A 24,688-nucleotide genomic window follows, 5' to 3' on the forward strand; every position below is an offset into this window, starting at 1 on the left:
AGCCAGAAACCTTGACTCTGAAGAGAGAGATTTTAATGTAGTGAGGCCTGTAACTCAAGGACTTGCAACAAAAAAGGAGCTACACTGCAATAATATTAATGTTCAAGACCATGCTTTAACCTCTTTGAACTGCAGGAAGTGTAAATAAGGAGATGTTTACAAGGCCTTTTGATGTACTCCCTTCCCATTTTAATATATTCCCCTGCAGGGTCTTAAGTTAAAAAACACTCACAAACCATCCAGTTTCTGAAAGGCATTTTCCCTGGCTGCTTGTCCATGCTGCTCATCACATGAAACAAAGTCATTTTCTTTAGTTAATCTCTAGCTAGCCACAAAAAGACTGTGATGCTGCATTTACACTATGAGTGACATAACAACAGGCCACAGTTAATTTTCAATGGAAGCTGAAGCCACTGCTCAAGCCCGACAATTGTTGCTGCTGATTGGAGTGACGCACTACAAATAAAAGCTGGCCTCAACTTTTTTCAGCCCTCTAATGATACAATGAACCTAGTGTGTTTTTGCTTCTAACTGTGCTACTGTGTTTTTAGCAGTGGGCCCCAGACACTGATTATTTTTATGACCAAATACACATTTTTGAGGATGTTCAGTTGTGGTGCTTTGTGGCAAGTAGCAGACACACACAAGCCCATGATGGTGCTACTACATTAACAAGCTCTTGAGCAACACTCAATAGAGACTCTGTTGCGGTGTCACTATTGTAAATGCAGCGTTAGAGTGTAACTTCAGCAACTTCTGAAAGTGATTTAGGTCACATTGGTCAGGTTGTAACAGTGTATGGTAATGAGAGAAAATATATATGCATTATGCTGACGACACACAGATGTACCTGTCCATTAGAGCCACAGACCCTGATATGATGTGTTTACTTAATGATTGTCTTTCTGAGGTCAAAAGCTGGATGCAAAAAATGTTCTTCAGCTGAATTCAGGCAAAACAGAGATTGCTGTCATAGGGCCCCAGCACGTGAAAAAAAAATTCTGCTGTTGGCTGGTTCACTGTTGGATAATTGCAAAACAATTGCAAGAAATTTTGCCGTTTGGTTTCAACTCCTAAAGACGCAGAGAGAATTTTTCACGCCTTCATATCATCATGCCTGGATTACTGCAACAGCCTCTTTTCTTGCCTGAATCAAAAATCTATTAATCGACTCCAGGCGGTACAGAATGTAGCTGCCAAGCTTTTAGCCTCTTTATGCGGGCTCCCAGTATGTTTTCAAACAGATTTTAAGGGTTAACTTATTACTTTAGAAACCAACTCCATGTGGGGTTCTCATGTCCTCTTGTTTGGGTGGGATTGCTCTCAGTTTCACCCACATTCCAAAGATCTGCATGTTAGATAGTTTTGATAAAATTCCCATAGAGGGGATAGAAAATTATTTAATAAACCAATAAAATCTTGTTTTGTAACACTTTAAAACAAAGCTTGGTAATTATAGGTGAAAAGTTAAGTAGTTGTATAAAGAGGCCTGGCAAACAGTGCTGTTACATTGTCAAAGCAACATGGGATATCAAACACAGCTCCAAAGGGGCCAAATCAAATGTGCCCAAAACACAAATGCACTAGTTCAAAAAACTGAAGCATTCTTAGAAATTATAACTGATATCAAACACAGTCAAACAGCACCAGCAAAGAGGAACAGTGGTCACAAGATGAAACTAACAAGGATATGTTAGACATCTACTGTGCAATAAAAGTTGACTTTTTTTAGTAAAGTGTTTATATTCTCTAGATATTTAGTTATGCTATCTACAAACATCCATACCCACCCTGTAGATATTAATGTTTTTGTAGACTTCATGGTTATTAGCAGCCACATCAGGAAAACATTTAAATGTTAGTTTTCATATGAGTTCTGGAGTTATTAAAGGGCATCTACAGTCCACCAATGCTTGACAGTAAGGTTTGCTTTTTATTTTACATTAAAGTTATGAAATGCTCTCTTTCATGCTGAGATTTAGCTCTCTCTATTTCCGCAAGTCTGACTCCCACATATTTCCAAACTGATGGCACTCTTGCCTCTTGAAACCATACTAAGTTATTTTTTGTTGGGCCACACAAGGAGCTATGACATATCCATCCTAAGATCAGAGTGGTTTTTGTTCAGAAATAAAACATTTTTTTATTTCAAACAACTTTTTTTTTTTGTGCGTCAAAACCCCCACGAATGACTCGTGTTAGAATCAGAATTTGATCCATTTGGTTCAATAACATATGAAAAGTCTAGAAGAGCCACACAACTAAATCATCTCATCCACATCAAGATGCAGGAGTGCTAAACTGGAAGTAGCCAGCTCAGCAAGCAGAAGTCTGTTGTGCTCTTGCTTTATGGGCCCAATCATGCAGAAACAACAGTGATCAACCTGGTTACAACTGAATGTTTTTGGCTTCATACACCATTGAGCAACTTCAATAGGATTGAAAGAATTGTATCCACTTCTCTGTATACATCTGTGGTGGTAGCATGCATATGAAAATGTGGGAGTACATTATGTAGTTCAAGCTACAGTCCTAGAGCCAGCGAAATTTGAGCCAAGAGATCTGGGTGCTGGTTAGATGGAGGGAAGTTTGCCAGAGTTCATTTACACACACTACCCACATTGTGATGAAACAGAGCTGGTTGAAAATAGGCAAAGTGTCCCCTTAAATGAAAGATTCTGAGAAAGGGTAAAGTAAATTTTGTGACATTTACATGTGACTCACTGACAATTGTGATTTATAATATTGATTAAGCAGGCAGAGGATTAGCGTTTAGCTTGTGCTGCACTTGCTTGTGGCCACGTTGTAACTGTAGTCGACATCTGAGACACTTCAGTTATCAGGCAGTTTCACTAAGCATTAACTCTCCACTCTTTCAATACTTGTGCATGTGAACTCCTTTCACTGTTCAAGCAGCACATTGCTAATGAGAATAATTAATCTTTTTTCCACTGAAGCCAGTGAGGATTTATTCAAATGACTGCCTGTGTCTAAAACTCTTTCAGCAGCATAGACACTGGATTTAAGGTTCATATCTTTTTTTGCACATTTAGCCATCCTTACATTTCTTTTTCTTTCTATGAAAAGATGATCATTTGTCACAGCACCTCTTAGCCTTACCTCATTTAGAAATTTAGAATTTCTAAATGAGAAACATCAGCCATCAAATATGCAATACATACGAACTGGTATCAGTTTTACAAACTGTGTATCAATTACTTTTAATCAGAAACCGTCATCACATACATTCTGTGAATGGATGCTCAGTTGCAGAACAAATTCCCAAGTCCAGGGACCAGATGAATACCGATGAGTACACACAAAAAGCATGCATACACCGTTTCACATAACATAAAATGGTTTTTGTTTGGTATATTTGCATAGCTCACACATTCTTCAGTCAAAGTGTAGACATGTTTTGGCAGAGATAACTGTGGGTGAAATGATAGAGACAAGAATACATATAAATTAAGAGATGGATACCATTGTTTTTAGGTTGTCACAGATAATGTTATTATTTTTGCAGGTTGCAAAGAGTTCTGTAAAATATCAAGGGCGCATCTCTACATTAATTTTGAATTATTTATGAGTGATACATTTTGAAATGACTGTTTTTACAATGATCCTAATTAGTAATCATTTCATATTATTCTGTAAAGCACTTTGCAAAGTCAGATTTTACTGCAATGATGGTTTGCAGAAATGTCATGAGTTAGCGGTACGGATGCAATGAATTGCCACAGCCGTTGGTAATGATAGCTGCTATGGCGCCATTACGTCACTGATGCTACACAGTTGGCGATTTTTTAAAAATTTTTTTTTTTTTACCAGGTCTAACAAGTTTAATAAATGATGGAGGCACAAATGCTGATATGCAAACACATGTTTAAGGGTATTTCTACATCCATATATTGCACAGTGTGGATGTGTAAATAAGGCTTGTGCATGTGTTCAGCATTGTAATAATCAAGATTAATAAAACAGAATCAGTACGCACAACTTTATAAATCCGACAAAAACAGTGCATATGCACATTTCTGCATTTGCGCTTACATGCGGTTTTAGTCATAAATGACCACAGAGTTTAATGAATCTTGGAATCTGCATCCTGGGGTGCAGAGTCCGAGGACGTTGCCATTGATATGCTCAACACACTCACACTCGTCCATACGAACTACAGGGATACGCAGAAAGGAGCCAGTCTGACACATAATGTATCATTGGGATTTAGAATGTTTGATATGCAGTTAAAGATACCTCAGCAAAGCAAAATTACTGTAATAGAAAGAGCGAACAGAAGACAGCAGATGTGGTCAAGGAAGAAATCAGCACAACTTGTAACAGAAGCTTGTAGCAGAAGTCAGAGGAAATGTTATGTTGATTGAGTTATTAAACACAGCTGGAGATAGAACAGATGCTTCCATGTACAAGCCACAGTTTACACAATTCAGGCCTTAGTTATTTTTTCAACTTCACAGGACTTGGAAAACATTAGTGCACCGGCCAGCAGCCTCCTAATAGGATTAGCGATCTATTCCAGACTACAGTGGATTCAAAGATTTCTGCTATTAAGCACAGTGTAATTAAAGTCAAGGCTGTGTTTTAAATGAGCTACTCTTGTCTGTTTTTCAGAGAAACAGTCTATAACACAGGGCATAAAACCCCAAAGACTACAAGCTTCACAAATAAAAGTGTTTGAAATGTAAATGAGCATACATAATTACGCCTTCATGAGACTTTCCTGCAAGAAACCTTGCACAAATGAACGCAGCTTGCAAACACACTGATAAAACATGCTGTTGTCTTGTTTCTAATGTAGCTCATACATTCTAGTGGATAGCTCCCCTGGTTAGACACACATTCTCACAAATACACGATCAACAGGGACAGACGGTATCATTGGTACAAAGAATCGGACAACATTTGCAAACCTGCAGCGCCAGCAGTTTCAGACCAACGTATTGTCCAACATCTATTGACAAGAGAAGACATGATGTAGATATGCTGATGTATACCTCTGCCGTCTTTACATTTTCTAATACTTGCAGGCAATGAGGCACAGTCTTTTTTTCTTTTCTTTTTTTAGCTGCTGTGCAAGTTCAATGTAATGCGTTTTAAAAGGAAAGAGTAAAAGTAACAGTAAAAGGAAAATAGCAGTTTATAGTCAAATGACTATTCTCTCTTTTGTGGTGAACATGTGAGCTATAAACATGTTTGTTATTGAGATCATTTACATATCTGCTGGTTAAATTGTTAGCTCCAGGCAAGTTCTGTAACTATTTCCCAATTCACACTTGTTTACTTGTATGATGGGGCCTTAAAAAGATAAATGATTTGCCTGGTTTCTAGATGGTTACAAAGGGAAACAAACGGAATCAGAAATATGGAGAAATTAACATTTGATGTTTTAGAGCAAAAGCTGAATATTTTGTTAAAGCTAGGGTAGGCAGAAATCTTGAAAAGGCAAAAAAAAAAAAAAATAATAGAATTTGAAAGCACACCCTCCTCCTGCAGCTCTCCCATCTCAATCCTAAACCTCTCCGACCAGATGACTACAGGCATAAACATGTACCTCATACAGTAACCCAGTGTTCCCCTTGCATTTATTTATTTGATCTTACTTCACTGTACAGCTGCACACAGCTCAATCACTCGGCACCATTTTTCGCCTCTCTCTTATCAGGCCACAAATGACACAATCCACCTCATGGTCTCTCCGACTCACACCATGCCTCTGTGGACTCCTTTCCCACAAGGAAAGAAGGCAGCAGCTTAAGAGATGGGCATTTGGTCGGCAGCTGTAGCAGCAGTGAACACACTGATTTTTACACACTGAATTCACTAAACATTAGCTACAAAAATATGAACGTGAAGCCGCAGCAGAAGGTCTCTGACGTCTATGAAATCCTTTTCCAATATTGACACATTTTATTTAGCTTATTGTCATACTCTCTTTTAGACTCACTTTTTGGTAAGTCCAACTATCTTTTTTGGGTAGCTCTGCAATGTAGGCAGTTGTTGCCGATGCTGCAGGACTAGTTGCCATTGGATCAAGCTTTCCACCCTCTCTCTGAAATGACCTGTGATTGGCCAAAGTCTACAATCATGGTCTAGAATTTCTAAAGCCTGATAATACAGCCAAGGGGATGTGCAGAAGTCTAGTTTTTTTTTTCTCAAACCACTTGAATTGCAGTAAGTTGAAAGTTTATATAGGATTTTTGCCCAGTGAAGCCAAAATTAATCTGCCTTCCCCAGCTTTAAATGTAAAATCCTAAACAAACACACAAAATAAGCACAAAGAAAATAGTACAAAAAACAATCCTGTATTACCTACTGTAAAAGGGGACAACAAAGTGTCTATACCAAAAGGCCAAATTGCTTTGTATAAGTGGAACTTATTTTGATGTGAATGAGAGATCTGAGATCTGAGAGATCTCTCGTGAAGAATCTGCCAAACATTAATGAGTGGGTTTATGAAGAAGTTACTTGCCAGTAATGGAGTGCTTTTCATGAGAAAAGAAACAAGTAGTGTTGGAACTGTGTTTATGGAGTATCAGCAACAATGTCAGAGGATTGGCTTACTGGAGGGAAGGAGAATAAAAACCATGATAACATTAGTGGGCTGCTGACACGGGGTGTAGTTTTCAAGTGAGGAATTATTATGGAGAGGTTATGAGCAGCTGTATCAGCTGTCACACGATAATAAACTCTGGTTTAATTGGTTTAAAGATATGTGTGAATGTTGTGACTCACTGAAATCAGAATTAGAAACGCTCACTTTTGTATGATAAAGCTTTTACACTGCTGTGAAAAGAGGGAAAATATCAAATAAACGTACGTATGTAATAAGATATTTACTGGTATATTATTATTTAGAGCATAGAGTCCACACATATTTCTTTATAAAACTGATGAGACAGCCAACTGTTTCTTTAAGATTTCTCTTCCAAGTTAATGAACTGCATTGCATTTTAAACCGTTCTCCCAGGATTTGCCCATGTGGTTGAGCCTGAATATTAGAACTGCAAAATGAGAAGAGAAAAACAAAATCTAAAATCTAAATCTATAAATCTACCTACCAGACAGACTTTCTTGCCAATGGGCAATCTTGAGTTTAGTGCATAGGTCAGAGACAGATGTGTCTGTACACTTAAAATGCTTCTCTGCACACATACTGATACTAAACAAGTGCATGCTTAAAAAACATTCCTACGAGCCCTTGGGAAAAACTATTCTAAACTGTTTTTATAGAGGATGTCAGAACCTCATTGTTAACGCTCACATGTAATGAAAACTTCAAATTCTTACTGAAATGAGCAAAGCACTAAAGAATGTTGTCCAAGGTGCAGCTGATTAAATGGAGACTTACATGGGTAGATAGCAGAAGAGATCAAGCATTAGGGAAATGGGTGACGGTGAGGTGCTGGTGAGTGCTTTTTCCTTTCTGACTTTTATTAGTTTTTTGTCACAGCTGGAGTATCTCATGTGGGTGTTGCTATTCTTAATAAACCCCTGATGGACAGATTAGTCCCCATTTGGTGATTTTACAGCACTACATGGATTTGGTGCTTCCTTTTAAGTTTAATCTTCAGCCACCAATGATTGCTGATGAACTTGTGAGCACTAGATGGAAGACCATCAACCAAAAGGCTGATGGTGCATGACTCAGATGCTTTCTTGTTTACGGTCTAATGTCATAGTTTTTTTAGAGTCGAAGTTTTTTTTTGGTAAACTTTAAAAAAAATTAAAGGGCAGGCCGGAACATAATCAAAGGCTAATTTAAGAAATTGATTGATAAAAAAAACATGTCCTAAAATGTGTCACCCCAAGTGGCATTAAAAAAAGTCTTAAAAAGCCTAAAAACTGACTTGTCTTAAACTGTAGGAATTCTGACAAAGCTTCTCTCTTCTAACTTGGGGTAGACAGTGCGGCCACCAATGCATGTCAGTGTATGTGAGTCCCTGTGTGTGTATCCCACTAGCTAGATTAACGTTGCTCTGCAGTGCACTTACATGACAATTATCGCTGACAATGGCAATGGCATTGTCGCAAAAGGTTTCCCCTTGGTTGATTTGACAACATCCACAAGAACATTTTCAGCAAATTTAATTAAATGCTACTGTACAACCTATATATCTTATGAAAATGCAAAAACGCTGCTTTGTATGATAGCGCCCCGAAAAGGGCACCATTGCATTTCAAACAAATAAAAATATTTCGACTACCTATTAGATTCATTAAGTCACAGTGAGCTTTTGTTTTTTTGTGACACAGCAGTCTTTGGCCTATCAGTTGTCTGCTGTTTATTATCACAAAACCCTGAATTGAGGCATTAGAATCAAGAAAAAAATGTTTTGTACACTCCTATTCCACATGTTAGAGCACATGTTTGGGGGCTTTTGTTAGAAATTGAGCTTAGCTATCCGTGAAAAAGAGTTCAGGTTCAATCCCTCATGTGCCACTCGGATAGCTGGAGACCTTGATCAGTGAAGGGATGCTTCACATCAGATAAAAGCCATCTGTAATGGCTAACCAGCCCCCTTCTTTTGCAACACACTGTTCAGAGAGTCCCACGGGGCTTAATCACCACCCATCACCCTCAGCTGGAAGGGTAAGATGGGCTGACATTCGACTGGAGAGGCTATGCGGTGTCATAGATAAGGCTCCCTGTGTTCTCCTCGCTGATTCCACACTGAGGAAGCCCTCGTCCAAATCAATTACATTAGATGGTTGAGTGTTTCACATGGATTTTTCACATTCTGGCACGAGTATAATAGCAAGTTAGTGCTCCACCACTAATTATGCTAGAAACATAAATGCAGTATACTCACTCATACTCATTTAGTAAGTTCATTTAAGTTTTGATACAAATAAAATACAGGAATTAAGGCCTTTACAAACCCAATCCATAGTTTTTAGTTTTTGCATTTGTCAATCCGTTATCCAATAAAAATTGTTACGCACAGAAGTTTTATTGTTCTATTTGTTGAAAAAAAAATTCACAAAAAAGGACAAAAGACAAATTTGCTCCCTTGCTCCTCTCCACTGAATGTACTTCCCGGGCTGTCACCATTCTCTGCCTATGTCTTGTATTTGGCACCTCAGCTACCTGAAGGGGCTGAGCTGCCCTCACTCTTTGTCTACTACACATTGTCACTCTGTCCATTTGTGGTCCTCATCCTCTACAACACCTCTTCCTAACATGACATGATATGAGTAAGTGAACATCAGATTGTTTCATTTTTTTTCTCATGAACATGTCGTAACCTGCTCTGAGCTTCAGTGAATAGGCAAAGCAATGTATGTGTCACTTCTTTGAAAAACCCGCTCCCTGGCCGTATTTTGGTAAAGCTATGCACACCTCCCACCTGTTGTCAGAGCAACAGCATGCCATTGCTGCTAGTGTTGTTGCCGCTGATAGTATATCTGGACACTTTCATACTCATCTGCCAGAGTTCGCTCACTCGCTGTATGTTAGGAACAGGTGTTGCATCCTCCCTATCGTCATCATCATTCCCCTGAGTAGCCTATCACTATTTGACCTGTTGAAAGCAAGCTATCTTAGTAATGAAATGATACTGTGTGCCCCATTCCTCTCTCTTGTTGTGCATATATGTGTCCGGAAATTAAGGTCATTATTAAGGTTATTATGTCTGATTTCATCTTTTCTATGAAGGTTTCAGATGTGTGATTTTATAATAATTGACAAATAGTCTCTGTTCAGATCCCTGGGGGAAAAAAAGGCCAATGCTCACAAATAGTGGTGATTGTGATTCCTTATATAAGGTTTTGTGTGCACAGGGGAAGGACTGTGTAGCTTCTTAAATATCTTTTCGTTGGCCTCTAAGTAAATATGCAGAGTAGCTACTCTCCATATACAGAATAACATTTATGTTTTGGTCCCCGGCATTGCTCACTTTACACTTCATGTTGACTGTGTGATCTCTTATCTGAACATGCCTGGGGTCAGATCAAAACATGCATTGTAAAAAATGAATATATCTTTATTTTTATCTATAAAAATATACCTTTACAGAAATTTCCCATTAAGTTGCTCATCACTTATTGTACTTATCATCCCACTTCCTCCCCCTTCTGTCCTCCTCTTTCTCCTCCTCACTCATTGCCTGTTATCAGCATCAGGTAACCAGACTTAATATGCTTCGGTAGCATATTGTTGCTATGCTGTTGTTTCCTTCCTCTGTGTCCTCATTTGTCAGTAATCACTACCCCCAACTCTCCCTCTTCTGCCTCTGTCTCTACCCTATGTTCTTCAACAGGTAACAAGTTCTCCTACTGCCATGCCTGCCTGCTGGTTGCTGGAGTATGGTGCTATGCTGCAGTTTTTGCTGTAGGTCCCCTCTCAGGCTGGGGGGAGTATGGAGCGGAGCCTTACGGTACAGCGTGCTGCATCAACTGGCATGCTCCCAGCCAAAACTCTGCAGCTATGAGCTACATCGTCTGCCTGTTTTTCTTCTGCTACATTGTGCCCTGCACTGTCATTTTTCTGTCCTATACGTTCATCCTGCTGACTGTGCGGGGCTCTCGCCAGGCTGTGCAACAGCACATGTCCCCGCAGAACAAGATCACCAATGCACATGCACTTATCATTAAGGTAAATGTTTACTTTACAGCATATTACATAGACCAAAGTATACTGAACACAAACTTAAATGACACACTTTTGTTTTTGCTCCCATTTTTCACAGGTTTGAGTTAAAAATCAAACCTTTTCATGCACTTAGTAGAAATATTTCTCTCAAATTTTGGTCACAATTTTAATAAAGATAATCCATCCACCTGGCAGGTGTGAAATATCAAGTGCCAAATTAAAGTAAAGGACACTGGATACGGCTTATGGTGGTGAAATAAACATTCAGTTCGCAGGTAACAGCTCTGGTGAACATTCCTGCAGCCAGCATATCAATGACATGTTCCCTCAAAGTTTGCAACATCTGTGGCACTGTGTTGTGAGATAAAACTGAATATTTCAAAGTGGCCTTTTATTGTGACCAGTCCAAGGAATATCTGTATAGTAATCTTGCTGTTTGATCAGCATTTTGTTTTGCCACACCTGTAATTTAGATGGATTATCTTGAAAAAGGAGAAATGCTCACTAACAGTGACCAAAACTTGAGTGTGAGAGAGTGACGATATTAGGTCTTCAATTTAAAAATGTGGAAATGGAAGCAAAAATAAATGTGGTGTGTTTAAATTTTTGTTCAGTATAAATACGTGCTTCAATGAAGAATTTATTTTGTATGCTGTCTTTTTTTCAGCTTTCAGTGGCAGTTTGCATCGGTTTCCTGACAGCGTGGAGTCCATATGCCATCGTCTCCATGTGGGCAGCATTTGGTAACCCAACAACTGTACCACCCATGGCTTTTGCTCTGGCAGCTATTTTTGCTAAGTCCTCCACCCTTTACAACCCTGTTGTCTATCTGGTGTTTAAGCCAAACTTCCGCAAGTCTCTTTGTCGGGATGTGGCCCAGTGCAGAAGGACACTCTGCGGATGTTTGTGTCAGAACAGCTCCGTACAGAAGGGAACTTGCAGGCAATCCCATCACAAAGAAGAGTGCAACTCTACCAGGTTGTCAAATGGGCTACCAGAGAACCATGGGACCTGCAGACACTGTCCTTGCCCTGAAACAGTCACTGGCACCAGAGAAAACTGTACTGAATACAGCCCCCAGCAGACTGCTAGGATACTTAAAGGATCAACAAACAGTGAGGTGGCTGTCAGTCAGCTCTCCAATGAGTTGCAGAGTGACTTCCTTTAGAGAAACAAACACAGTCAGACAGTGAGAAGGTGGAAAAAAAGACAATTTATGGAGAAAAAGATGGCAAGAACAGTGGTTTAGATAAACTAAATGTAAATCAGGGAAAAAGGCTATATGGAATAAAACAGATAAAAGATAAAGATTGATTGAAGGAAAAGAAGGTCAAAGTTTAAGCCTAAGAACTTGTCTCCTGCCTCAAATATGTGATACTGCCAAAAATAAATGACTGAGAATTTAGAAGCTACCACAGGAGGATAAGCGAGATGAATAGCCAGCATGCAACCACCGATTTGTACATTAATATTTCATCCGGTCAATAGTTGTCTGATCACTTTGCCTGATCAAAATTAAGCAAACAAGACGAAGAATCTATGTACTCACAATGCAAATCAATTCAAGCTGGATTTAGTGGGGTGATATAGAAACTTTCTGCTCCCTAAATTTCCTTTTATGCATTTATTACAAGTGCTGTTTGAAAACTATTTATCAATCCATGCCTCAAATCGAAGGACCACAGGGTTGCAGGTGTAATCTAATAAGAAAAGAGTGTTATCACCTCATTGCACTCCTCATATATTATGATCTCAAAGGCCCACTTTTTCATGTGTAAAAATTAACATCCTATTATTTGTGTTTTATTGATTTGTTTGCAAAGAGGTGCTGCCAGTGTCATTTTTGTCTAATCAGCTGTGTCTGGGACAGAAGGCAAGAGTGAAATTAGGAGAGGCAGAAGGACTGGGGGCAGGACTTAGGATAACTATACTATCCACTATAACCCAAGCTGCTTTCTCCCAATTTAGTCTATGTGGCAACCTCTCGACTAAAATATATAAAACTTATTATCAGGATCCATTCTAGAATGATCCACAAAGAACAGCCTCTTTGGACTATAATTTGAAAAAATAAGTAAGTGCAAAATATGCTGGATAATACTTATATATTAGCGTTTTTGTACAAATAATGTGCGTTGCTTTTCAGACAAGAAATACAGCCAAAAATACACAATGAATACACTGGTCAGGATAGTATCTGATTTCAGTGAAAGTATCTGTTAATTTTTGTCTAACAGAAATATATTTAATTAGAACAACAAGGTTATATGATGCTGTCTTTGGCCATACTTCATCTATGAGTGTTTATTAAAAATAAGAGAGCTGGATCTTATAGACATGTTGGACACGGATGATGAGGATAGGGAACTATGCTCACATATTGGCATCTTTAACTATCAGGAGGCTTATCTGGTGCAATCTCAGATTAAAGGAATCCTTCACTCCCCAAACAACCATTTGCATGTCATTAACATACCCCATGTTGTGTTGAATTGGTGAAGAAAACCTTTTTTTTCTTGCCTGCCTCCAGTGAATAAAGAATCCAAAAATGAAGAAAATTCCTAAAAAGCTGAAGTACACAGGGATCATGTTTAATAAAAGCAAAACTACATCAAAAAAACAATTTCCAAACTCTCCTTTTCACAGGAATATGAACTTAAAGTAAAACCTATCTATGCCCTCTTTAAAGCCAGACTCCAGTATCAAGGTGTAATAGCAAAAATGTGTGTGTTTGGAAAACTCTGAGCATTGATTAATGAGACTTGGATTTTACTGCACGGGTTGTGTCAGAGTTTTTAAACAGATATTTTGATAGAGTTTTGTTGTTATTAAAGATTGGCCCAAATCAATCAATAACTTAACATGTTCACTGTTTTCTGCAGAGGCATGCAAGAACAAACATGCCTCCGTGGAAAAGGTTTTCTTAACCAATGCAAGGTAACGCGGCTTGACAACTTGATATACAAATGCTTATTTTCTGGTTGAACTATTCCTTCAACTATAAGTTCCGAGCAGCGGACAGTTAAACATTAATTCTGTTTATTTACAGTTTTGGGTTTATTTCTACGGTTTTAGTTGTAAAATATATTGGTTATGACAGCACAATGCTCACCAAGGTAATTTCAGACATCTGGAAACACTGTAGCAGAATACTACAACAAAGTCAGATGGGCAAGAAAGAAATAATCAGATGATCCAACAGGTTGTTTATCAAGCCAGCTTTAGCCAGATTCTGCAAACAATTTCTTCTAACTAATGATGTACCTTTAAGCTAATAATAATCCTTAATTGCAGAAAAACTGTGTGCACGCACAATCACAGCAAATACTGTAGGTCAAAGTTGCCAAGAAGTCTAGATGGATGTTTATTACTATTATTATTATTATTTTCCATTTATTTCTCTTCCAAATGAGCTCAGAAAACCAGGGGCTTTGCTCAACACTCTTATGAGGTGAAACTTCAATCATCAACATCGTTTATCAGACTTTCTTCAGTAATGTCACATTTCCAGATTTCATTAATTAACTTGGTCAGTATGTTATTAGTACCGGCAGGATTTCATAGGTTTGATAATCCAAACCTATGAAATTAAGACAAAAAACTGTAATGAACTGTAATGCTCCTTTGAAGTGGTCAGATAGCCTTGTGAATGTGTCTGTGTGTGGAAACGAGAGAAAGAAAGATCTTTAAGATATTTATACTGTGTGTGTGTGTGTGTGTGCGTGCGTGTGTGTGTGTGCGTGCGTGTGCGTGTGGACGTGTGCTGACGTGTGTGTGTGTATTTTTATAATGTGCCTCTGTTAGCATGTGCTTTCAGGGGTAGAAGTACTAGTGTGCAGCTCCTGAGAGAAGCTAACAACGTATCAGCAAATTCTTTCAGGTCTGACGCACAAACATCAACAGAATATGAAGACTGAAATGGGCATATTAAACATGATCCATGAGCCATTATAACAAAAGAGGAGACATTGTCTTTATGTCTATGCATGGATAGAGGCCACTTTCCCTTAGTGCTCTTTTTGCTTCTTGGAAAAGAGAGCGGCTGTTGTTCAATAAAAGGATTTGTAACATGAGAGACATAAGGCTTTGCTTCAGCACCTGCCAAAATTCTGCCTATAAAAAATGCTCTGCGAGCATAGCTGAGCTTAACTGCGGTGTTTGTCCAACAAGCATTTTTTTCCCCCTGATAGCACAGGTCATCAAATGAAAGTACAAAAGGACCTGCCATGGAGAAAATTAATTAGATCTGCTTTAGTGCATGTTGTGGTTGACTGGCATGACTTTCATGCTATGTCATGATTCCTTTCTTTACTTTGGTGAGAGGGAAAACTGCAGTTTTCATAGAATAACTGAATATAGAAGTGGTTCCTATTTTGTCCTCTCACTGTAGCTTTGTCATTAAATAATTTGTTTTAAGTAATGCAAAACAACTGCGTCAGCACATGTAATGTATTCTGCTGCTGGCTGCACTCCTAATACTGTTTCACTGACATTGATACTGACTGATTCTTGAAGAAATTGATACTAAACCACAATCGCCAACTGAACTCATAAATAACTTCTCTTTTTTACACAGCACTAAACCATGGAGTAAGATCTTGTTAGTACAGCTTACTCTTTCAGCTGTGGGCTTAGGCTATGTCCAGATCAACATTAGCAGTGTGAAATAAAAGGCAGCTCCCCCTATTCATTTCAATTCAGCCAATGTTTTCCCAGAGCTGTGATGTTTGAGTGTGAATTCTTAAATGAATACTTCACCTGCAAAATGACCATTTTGTATATCAAATGACTATTTGTATATAAATTACTCACCGTGTGTTACCTTGATTTGTGAAGAAAACTTTGCTTTTCTCACATGCCTCCACTGTGAACAAATAATCCAAAACAGGTGAATATTCTTCAGGATTTGAAGTAAGCATTGACCAGGTTTAACAACAGCAAAACTCATGCAGTCAAATCTAAGTCTCATTCATCAAGTCATGCTCAATACTTCTTGAAGATATGCATTCAAGGCAACACAGAGTGAGTAATTGATCTACATATGGTCATTCTGCAGGTGAAGTATTCCTTTAACCTGAGGCTAACTGTGAGGTGCAGTTGAGAAAGCCCCAGGCTTGAGTGCTTGAGTTCATTCCAACCTTTGCCTGACACATGAGAGTGAGTAAGCCACTCTTTCCACTGATGTATAAAGTCAATGATTCTTCTCAGTGTTGGAGAAACTTGCTAATCTCTGTAACAATTATTGTATCCAGCTGTATGGATATACAGGGTAGCAGCCCATTTCTATTTTTTTTCTTTATATCCCTCTGGGTTAATACGTAATTGTGCATGGTACAATTGTTTCCCAGGAAAACTATCAATTGTACTATGCAACTCAAATCTGTGAAATATGCTGCTGGATTCATGATGGCTATACAAGACATAGGGAGAAAAAAGGTGTGCAAGCTGAGGGATCACTGAAATGCAAGTGTTGTGCTGGAACCAAAGGTTGCATTCACCTTTACATTCACTGTCAAAGCCAAAATGTTGCTTTGGTCACTGGTAATTTTCTACCAATATGCAGGTTCTCATTAAAAGAACATACATATCAAAGACTTGGCTTCTAGTCCTGTGCTGGACAGCTGTGTTTGGCCCACTCTTGGGCAAAGATGAACGTACAAACCAGGTAAAATAACTGTGAAAATTTGATTCTGATGTCTCTTTTTTCTAGTCTGGTCTACCCCAGGAACAAATACTGCAAGTTCTTGGGTGTATTTTTTGAGTCGCTTGCCATTCCAGCCTGGGTTCATCCTCACCGGCTTTACTCATTCAGAACAATTTGTATAATATATCAGATGTCAGGGATTTCATGTAGACTTTGGTTTGCATGTATGTAGATAATATGTGTATGTACAGATGCCAAATTTATATATTACCATAAATATAGGCCTCAACCTGTAAATAGGGGATTGAGAAACCCCTTGAAGTGTCTTGAAATGGGGGTCCTTTCATCAGCTGCTTATCCTTTAGTGGGTCGCCAGGGGCTGGGCTATGATTTGTTATTTAAGCTTCTGACTGGTAGCTTTGAAAGTGTTTCCATAAATGTTTCTTATTATACAGTTTTAGTGTGAAACAGCTTCCAGGTTTATGGGTTCCTTCACTGCAGCTGGAATCCATTTTCCTTTAGCTCTTTTAATAGGTAGATGAGAAAAGGATGAGTTTAGCTGAACTTATATCCTGATAGAAAAATCCCTGATATTACACAGCCATAATATAATGGCCATTACAGTTGACCGTTATCAGGAAAGATCTATTTTCCACCATGGTGTTGTTGGAAAAATAATATTTCAAATGGGAAATTTAGTCTATTATGATGTTATTGTATATGCAGCTTCTATGAAGGTGACAGTTTCTACCTCCCAATTAATTATGGAATGTATTTGTGGTTCTTGTTGTCTGAATCTGAATGCAGCATTTAATGTTAGGATTTCCAAGTAGCAGAAGTGTTTGATGTGATTACAGCTGCTTGGATGAGCAGTTTACTGTGAGCCATTTAGTTACAGAAAAAAATGAAATTGCTGATATGTTGGAATTGAATATGAAACGGCTTGAGCTGGATGCAATCATTATTTGCCCTAGCATCAAGACTTTGGTTGTCACCAGTGCAGTGTAAGCCATCAACACTTTTGTTAGACATGCTAATCTGAACTATCTCTGCTTTCTGAATTTTACCTGTCAAGAAGCAGCCTGGAAAAATGACAGAGACTTGTTAATCCTGTTTGAGACACGAGATTAAATCACCAGAATAATTTCATATGCAGTATTTATTATGGTTTATAATGCACTTACTGAATTCTACACAAGCCCACACGAGGTCTGAATGATGTGATCAATCTTATACATACTCTATATGTCTGTGCTAATCTGCTGTAAATAGTTTAATGTGATCTGGAGGATGCAACTAGAGTCTGAATGACTGCAGCAGGAGAGCAGTCTGTATGAATTCCTACGTTCCTTCTTCTTCTGACAACTCTGTCCTCAGGAGATTTGCAATTTTAGACTGCACTGTATTATGTTGGCATATATAAAGGCAAATATGTACACATCAGAGGTTTTGCAGCCCCGAGTTTCTCAGACACAAACAAGGCTGAATGTGATGTGTTGTACATAGTATATGTATGTTGACATATAGAAAAAAGTCTATCAATATAGGTTTTGAAATATTATCATTATATTGTAATTGTTGTTATTGTTGTCAGTGAAGTTTCAGATGCGTTGTGAAAAATGTTTACATCTTTTGGTATTTTCTTTTTGTTTAAAAAATGTTGAGGATTGAATGAAAAGTGTAATTTATCCAAGTGCAAATCATTTGTTCGGGGGTAAAGTGGAATGATGAATAAATAAAATTCAGTATTCCATGGATGAATATCACAGCTTTCATTATCCCTTTCTTTAATTGTAAACAATACAGCATGACAAAACACGATGGGCTCATTCTTGAAAATTGGTGTGGTGAGCAAAAGATTTGCAGTGGAAATGACCTAGTGCATTACTGAAGGGGAAGATAACTCATGTCTTGATGTGCCAACATGTTATTTTTTTCTGCCACCATAGGCCTGAAATGAAGTTAAATTTTTGAGGAGACATAGACATAGTTTCAGAGCCTATGTACAGAGCCACAGTAACTACACCACACCATAACACAACACTATTAATATATAAATTTGTGTAAATATCTGTTAATGCATTTTCTGTGTTGTGTTAATCTATATTAAGGGTTCCATTAAAGGATAGGTTCACAATATTATAACTCTGTCTTAAAGATATACTAAGCAGTATTGTAAGATACTCGTAAATCTGCATGCACGCAAAAGTAAAATGCATCCACAGATTCATCCTCATTTGGCATTTGACCCACTATATTTGTGTTATTTACAATGTCTGTGTCAATTGCATGCTCACCTTCTAGCACCTTGTTGCTTCCTTTTTATAAAATTCGGACTTTACCAAAGCATTGTGAGGGTACATGCCCATAAAAGTCCCAAACAAAGTCTAGGCAGAGAACTACACTGCCACACACTGGCAGTGGGCCATGAGCTATAATTGAGAGTGAATACTTCTGTATGAGACCATGCATTGATTTTTGGGAAAATCTTGAATAGTATGTCTTAAAGTCTATAATCAGGTGCTGACTGCTTAAACCAGTTTTGCTGTAGTATTTTGTTATCTTCATACTTAAGCAATATCACATGCAAGGGAGTGATGTTGTACTGTATATCATCACGGTTGTGATTTGGCCTAAAATAATCACAGACATGATGATATACAGCACAACAACTCGACCTCAAGTGTGATCTTGCTTTTATACAACAGTTCTACAAGCGTCTTATTTTATTTATTAGTAAGGCGCAACAACAGATTATGATTTGTTTGTTTAATTAATGATTTTTTTTTTTGTTTGGTCTGCAAACACAAAGTTCTGAAACTGCAACTGCTGGAAGTGTCTTAACAGCTGTTTACAAAACCCGTCTGTCACAGCTGCTTCCCTTCTGGGCTGCAGGTTGAGGGCTTTTGCTTCAAGAAGGATTTGGGGTTTTTTTTTTTGTTTTTTTTTTTTGAGGGATGGTGGCAGTCAGACAGGATTTCCTTGCCCTCCGAAGTCTATGGTATCCTTACATAACTACCTAAATTACACCGCGCCCGTTAGCGGCACGGCCTCCGGAGCAGATCGCGGACGTTTTAGTCAATGCTTGTTATTCCACCGAGCGTGTCTCAGCAGCGGTTTGCCGCTCTGCCCCGCGTGAATTACGCAGCGAGTCTATTTTTGCCGGACACGGCGAGCAACCGCGTCAAGCTGCATACAGCAGATCGTACCAGGCAGGAGGTCAAGCAGCATTGCATCCGGTGAATTTTGAAATTAAAACGCGTTGCACAGACTCGGGATCATGTTAAACTAGACCAAAGTGTTACATCGGCCGCATCGGCGGCTCGTCTAGCAGCCCTCGAAACTCTGTACAGCAGGAGAATTAATGCTCCTGATAACAGACACTGTACATGAAACAGACAAATGTAGATAATAATTAACAAAAGCACTGTATTGTTAACAGAAACACAATTAAAATCGTATCTGCCTCATATCTATTTCGTTTATGACAAAATTATTAGTTATCCAAATGTATAATTAATAAGATCAATATATTTTTAACTAAATCACAGCCAAAAATCCTCTGTCTTTTTCACGTGCAGCTGGATTTATTTTTCCTGATCTGTATAGCCATCAAGATGAGGGTTTTTTTGGGGTTTTTTTTCTGAAAAATGGCCGAAATTTGCAGTCCAGCCACCTACAAATGGCTTTTACACAAAAGTTGTGAATTCAAAGCTTAGTCGGGATAGTCATTTTTTATCAGCTGTTGTCCTCATGTGAAAGGTAAAAAGAACGTTCCACATAGTTTCTCTATCTGAGGAGTGGCTCAGAGGGAAGATCACTGACTGAGAAGCACTTGGATCCTGGTTCAAGCCTCCTGCTTGCATTGCTATTATGACAATGTCAAGTTAAACGTTGTTATTTAGCTGATAAAGGTAGAATTTGCAGTAACTTTCGTATATAGCACAAGGACACTTGTTCAGACTATCTGATAGATATAGTATTTTATTACATCACAGTTTCCAAATTACCTCAGATTTTACTTTGACATTTCTTTACAGATAACTTCACCTGATTTATGATAGCCAAATTATATACATTAAATTTTATATTATTGTATAATATTAGATTATATTTGGCATAAATAAAATATCAGCTGATATATCTGTCGGCTCTGCTGCTATAAGGGTCATATGCATTGAAACAGAAAATTCAGTATCCTCAGTGATGTCTGTCAAAAACTTGACTGATATATGAGTCAGGCCGATATTCCTTGATTTAGACAGACGCATCTGCTGATACTGGTTTTACCTGTTTTGGGACCACTTCACCTGACTTATTGTCCAAAACGATATATCACTCAACTTTAAGTGCATAATTTGTTCTGCAATATCACAATCAGTGTCTAAACTGCATTAATACACAGCAAAATTATATTTTATGGCATAAATAAAATAAAATATCAGTTGATATAGCTGTGTACTCTGCTGATATAATCACATGTGTTTGGACAGTAAATCCCTCACTCATTGGTCACCTTTGGGACATACATATGGTGGTTTTCTTCTCCCATTAACAATACTGTAGTAATAATAATTATTATAATTACTCCAATTATGACTGTTATTATGGTTATTATTATTATCATTATACAGTTACTGAAGACTACACCTGTCATAATATCAATTGAGAAAAAAAGACACTTTTGCCAGAAACATTGAAAATTGTACATCTTTATTTTAAAAAACAAAAAAAGCAGCATAGAGTTGTTCTTTTTACATGAGATGCTTGAAATGTGTCTTTGCTGCTTCGGGCTGTATGCAGTCGGTTCTGGTCTGTCTGAGGGTGGCCCAATACACAGCCTTTTGTGGTGTGTTGTTACATTTTTGGGAACAGCACATAGTTCAGAGAGCTCCTGGCTTCTAAAGGATGGTGGCCTCATCCGCAGCTTTCCCGTCAGCTCTGCTGTCGCCCTCATCTGATATCATTTCTATTGTGAACCCTCTCCAAAAATCCATTTCTTCTTTGGTCAAGACAGCTCTCCTCACTTCCAGCAGCAGTAGTACAATTATTTGCCTCTTGCCCTGTGGTGTTAACACAACAGAGATATTATGGCTGATACACATTTTGATCCCATTCACCTCAGTGCATTCAGCTATTTTCTTTAAATCTTAGCCTTGCATCGGGTCATAGCGCCTGTCGTTTCCCTCAGTTTTGCAGAAGTCGCACAGTTTCCTATAAAGTACAAAAAAAACACATCAAAGTCACTTTGGTGAACAAATAAAGCTGGACTCCAGCAGTAGGCTGGAGTCAATGTGGCACAATACACATTTATATTCTTGAATTGTAACATTTCAGATAGTCACTCATGTAATAACTCCAAACTGGTCATTGTCCTGCCTGTCCTCCTGCTGCATCAGCTGTGTGTGATAAGGATAAGCCGCAGCATTGCGAGGCCACTCGGTCGAAAAAAATGATTACAGCGCCTCTTCAACTGATTGTCATTTTGCCATTTAGGTCTTGCTTTTTGCTGAGCTCTGTCTTGCTGCTCTATTATTTTTAGGTATGTCTCCGTGTAGACAAATATCCTACACTTATTTCGTCTTGCTTTCCCTCTGTGTGCCTTGCTTTGATTTCACTCATTCTCTAATTGGGGATGATGGTGGGCTGTTGGCAGCTGTAGAGGAAGCTATGTTGTCCTTAACACCCTCAATGTAACTATGACAGACTAGCACTGTGATGAAGAGTTGCAGGAAATTTGCCCCCCGACACACAGTTTTGGTGTATGTACCTATACCTATGTGATGAATTCTGCTCTGTATCAATCACGAAGACTACAGAATTCCTTGTTTCAACCCAACTGGGTTTGTAGTTTTATTTAAACTTCGGCACACAGGTTACATTGCATCTCTATGCTGCACGTTCACTCTCACGTGTCAACATAAAAACAGGTCCATGTTGCAACAGCAACAAGAAGTAGGTAGCTCCACTACAACATATACTCAAATAATAGTACCTACTGTTACATCCTTTCTCCTTTGAGTTTTCTTCCACTTTTGAGATATAAGTTATAACAACTCAAAATTCAACCTGTGCCTCATTTAGCGCCATAAAACTAAACAAACTTTTTCAGTTACTAATATCAAAAAATGTTATAGCTTCTGTCAAGTAGTATGTATCCATACAGCTCAAATATTACAAACAGCAACTGAGTAAACATTCTTGAAAATTGCACTTAATCATTTTAAGCATTGTTATAAACATAAAGTAAAACATAACCACTTTAGTATTTGTAAGACAAGTGCATTCATTGACTTTTCTGAAAACTTTTCTCAGCATTTCTTTAACTTTTTTTTTTTCTTGTTTCAGCTTGTCTAGGTCTCTGGCTGATCATAGTAGGTGCACTGATGTTGTCATTTATTTTTCGGATCCTGATGTGCCCGTACGGCTTCTGACTGAAGAGGGAAGTACATGGGAAGTAGTGTTCTGGTACGACGGCTCACTGGCTCTTTCACCAATGATGGCACTGTGCAGTCTTTGTCCACCACGTGGAACTCCAGCAGGTACAGTTTCTGGTTTCTTTGGTTCCTTAGTTTTGCCTTCCATTTCCCCAGTAGCCTCAGTTTGCTTTTGTTGTGCTTTAACAGTACCGTCTTTGTGGCTTCAAGCTTTGTGTTGGGATTAAGCAGATGAACTTGAATGATATTGCAGCAAGCACTATAGTCAGTTTGGAATTTCACAACATCTTTTCACAGTAGCATGCTAGCAAAAAGCTCTTTATCATCCCCTTTGTCAGTGTCACTGTCCTCGCACCCATCACTGTCACACTCTGCTACACTGTGCACAGGTCTCTTCTTTCTTTGTTCTGCGCATGCTTACATTTAGCTGCAAAGTGATTCTTTCTGCCACATTTTTTGCACTTCTTACCGTATGCTGGACATTTCTGTTTACTGTTTTCGTGCACTTCCCCGCAGAACCTGCATTCCACTGTGTTGCTGGTTTGTCTCTGGTGCGATGCTCCTTGCACTGCATGCACCTCCTCCACCTGCGGACCGGAGATGGCTTTACTGTTCACAGGGGACAGCTCTGCAGCCCCGCAAAGCTGTATGCACGAGTCCCGCGTCATGTTCCTCTCACACAGCGGTCTCTCCCTCATCCCTGCGTCCTTAAGTCCACACATGATCCTGTCACTGGTAAGTAAGTCCCAAAAATTGCACACTTTGGTCAGCAATTTCAGTTCTGTGACTTAACTGTCGATAGTTTCACCTCCGCCTTGGTTTCTCGTGAAGAAACAATAACGTTCAACAGTCTCGTTGATGTTGGGGTTGCAATGATGATCAAATTTCAATGTTATCTACCTTCTATCCACCCGCAGCGAAATCACCCATCAGTGTGTCCAGTAGCTCCCTGTCACTCTGGCAAACAAGATAACTGAAAAGTTTCACTTTCTTCTTTTCATCCTCGTCTGCCATGGCTAAGTCCAAATAAAGCACAAATTCGTCCCTCCACGTCTTCCATGTCCGCGAAAGATTACCGGAGTCCAGTGTCACCATCAAAACAGGTCAGTGTTGCAACTACAACAAGTGGGTAGATCCTTTGCAAGATAAACACAACAAATAGTTCTTATTGTTACACTATGTACCTAATTAGACTAAATTTCCTCTCTCACCTTGACACTTCTAGTTTGTAGCTGTGTTCGCAATCGTCCTCTCATTCACTCACTCGCTATTTACTATGTAGTGTGTATTAAATAGTGCACTATACAGAGAATAACCAAACGAGATTTCGGACACTACAGCTGTGTCCGAGACCGTCAACATCACGGATATAGTGCACTATATGGTGTGTTCGCCAGTTTGTGTTGGTGTCTGAATTCTCTGCTGTTAATTTCATTCACTATATAGTGCACCAAAAAATGCCCACAATGCATAGCAAATTTGAGAGAACATACCATGTACACGATCACAATGCAATCCGGTTGTGTATTTCAGGGGGAAAAAAAATGGAATGTAGTGTCCGAAATATTGTTTGGTTATTCCTTCTATAGTACACAATTTAATAAAGGGTACATACTGAATAGTCAGTGCGTGAATGAGGGTACGGTTTCGAATACAATATTGTAACAACAGCCAAAAGCACCATAATATAGCACAGATAACAAAATATGACATGTTCCAAAAACAGCTGAAAATATCTGAAAACAACGTGTCAAAACACAGCATAGATTAGAATGCTGAAAAATGGCTAGAAAGACCATATTACAGAACGTCGGAAAAATTACAGAAAAATCCATGACCATTTCAAAAAAAGAACTTAAAAATGCGTGAAATTGTGTACCGAGCTACGCAATTACATAGAATGTTGCAAAAATGGCAAAAAACTTTGTAAACTGGCACGTTGCAAAAAATGACCAAGAAGGCAAGGCTATAGTATGGCAAAAATGTCAAAATATG

At 38.6% G+C, this 24,688-nt stretch overlaps 1 protein-coding gene and 1 long non-coding RNA gene across 3 annotated transcripts in view; one reads left to right on the forward strand and one right to left on the reverse strand.

Moving 5' to 3' along the window:
• The window catches only part of opn7b (opsin 7, group member b), a 130,223-nt gene extending 111,659 nt beyond the window's left edge, over window positions 1-18,564 (forward strand). For both annotated transcript variants that reach the window (XM_042492694.2, XM_088082084.1), the window contains exons 5-6: window positions 10,281-10,615; window positions 11,280-18,564. In XM_042492694.2, the coding sequence (XP_042348628.2) occupies window positions 10,281-10,615; window positions 11,280-11,780 (836 nt within the window). In that variant the 3' untranslated portion in view covers window positions 11,781-18,564. The remainder of the gene's footprint in view (window positions 1-10,280; window positions 10,616-11,279) is intronic.
• A 2,388-nt stretch (window positions 18,565-20,952) lies between these two features.
• The window catches only part of LOC121946570 (uncharacterized), a 65,022-nt gene continuing 61,286 nt past the window's right edge, over window positions 20,953-24,688 (reverse strand). The window contains exon 8 of the long non-coding RNA XR_015777482.1: window positions 20,953-21,470. This is a non-coding gene — a long non-coding RNA (uncharacterized LOC121946570). The remainder of the gene's footprint in view (window positions 21,471-24,688) is intronic.

This window comes from Plectropomus leopardus, chromosome 9, assembly GCF_026936395.1.
Source record: "Plectropomus leopardus strain MGB_pleo_1.0 chromosome 9, ASM2693639v1, whole genome shotgun sequence".
Taxonomy (NCBI): domain Eukaryota; kingdom Metazoa; phylum Chordata; class Actinopteri; order Perciformes; family Serranidae; genus Plectropomus; species Plectropomus leopardus.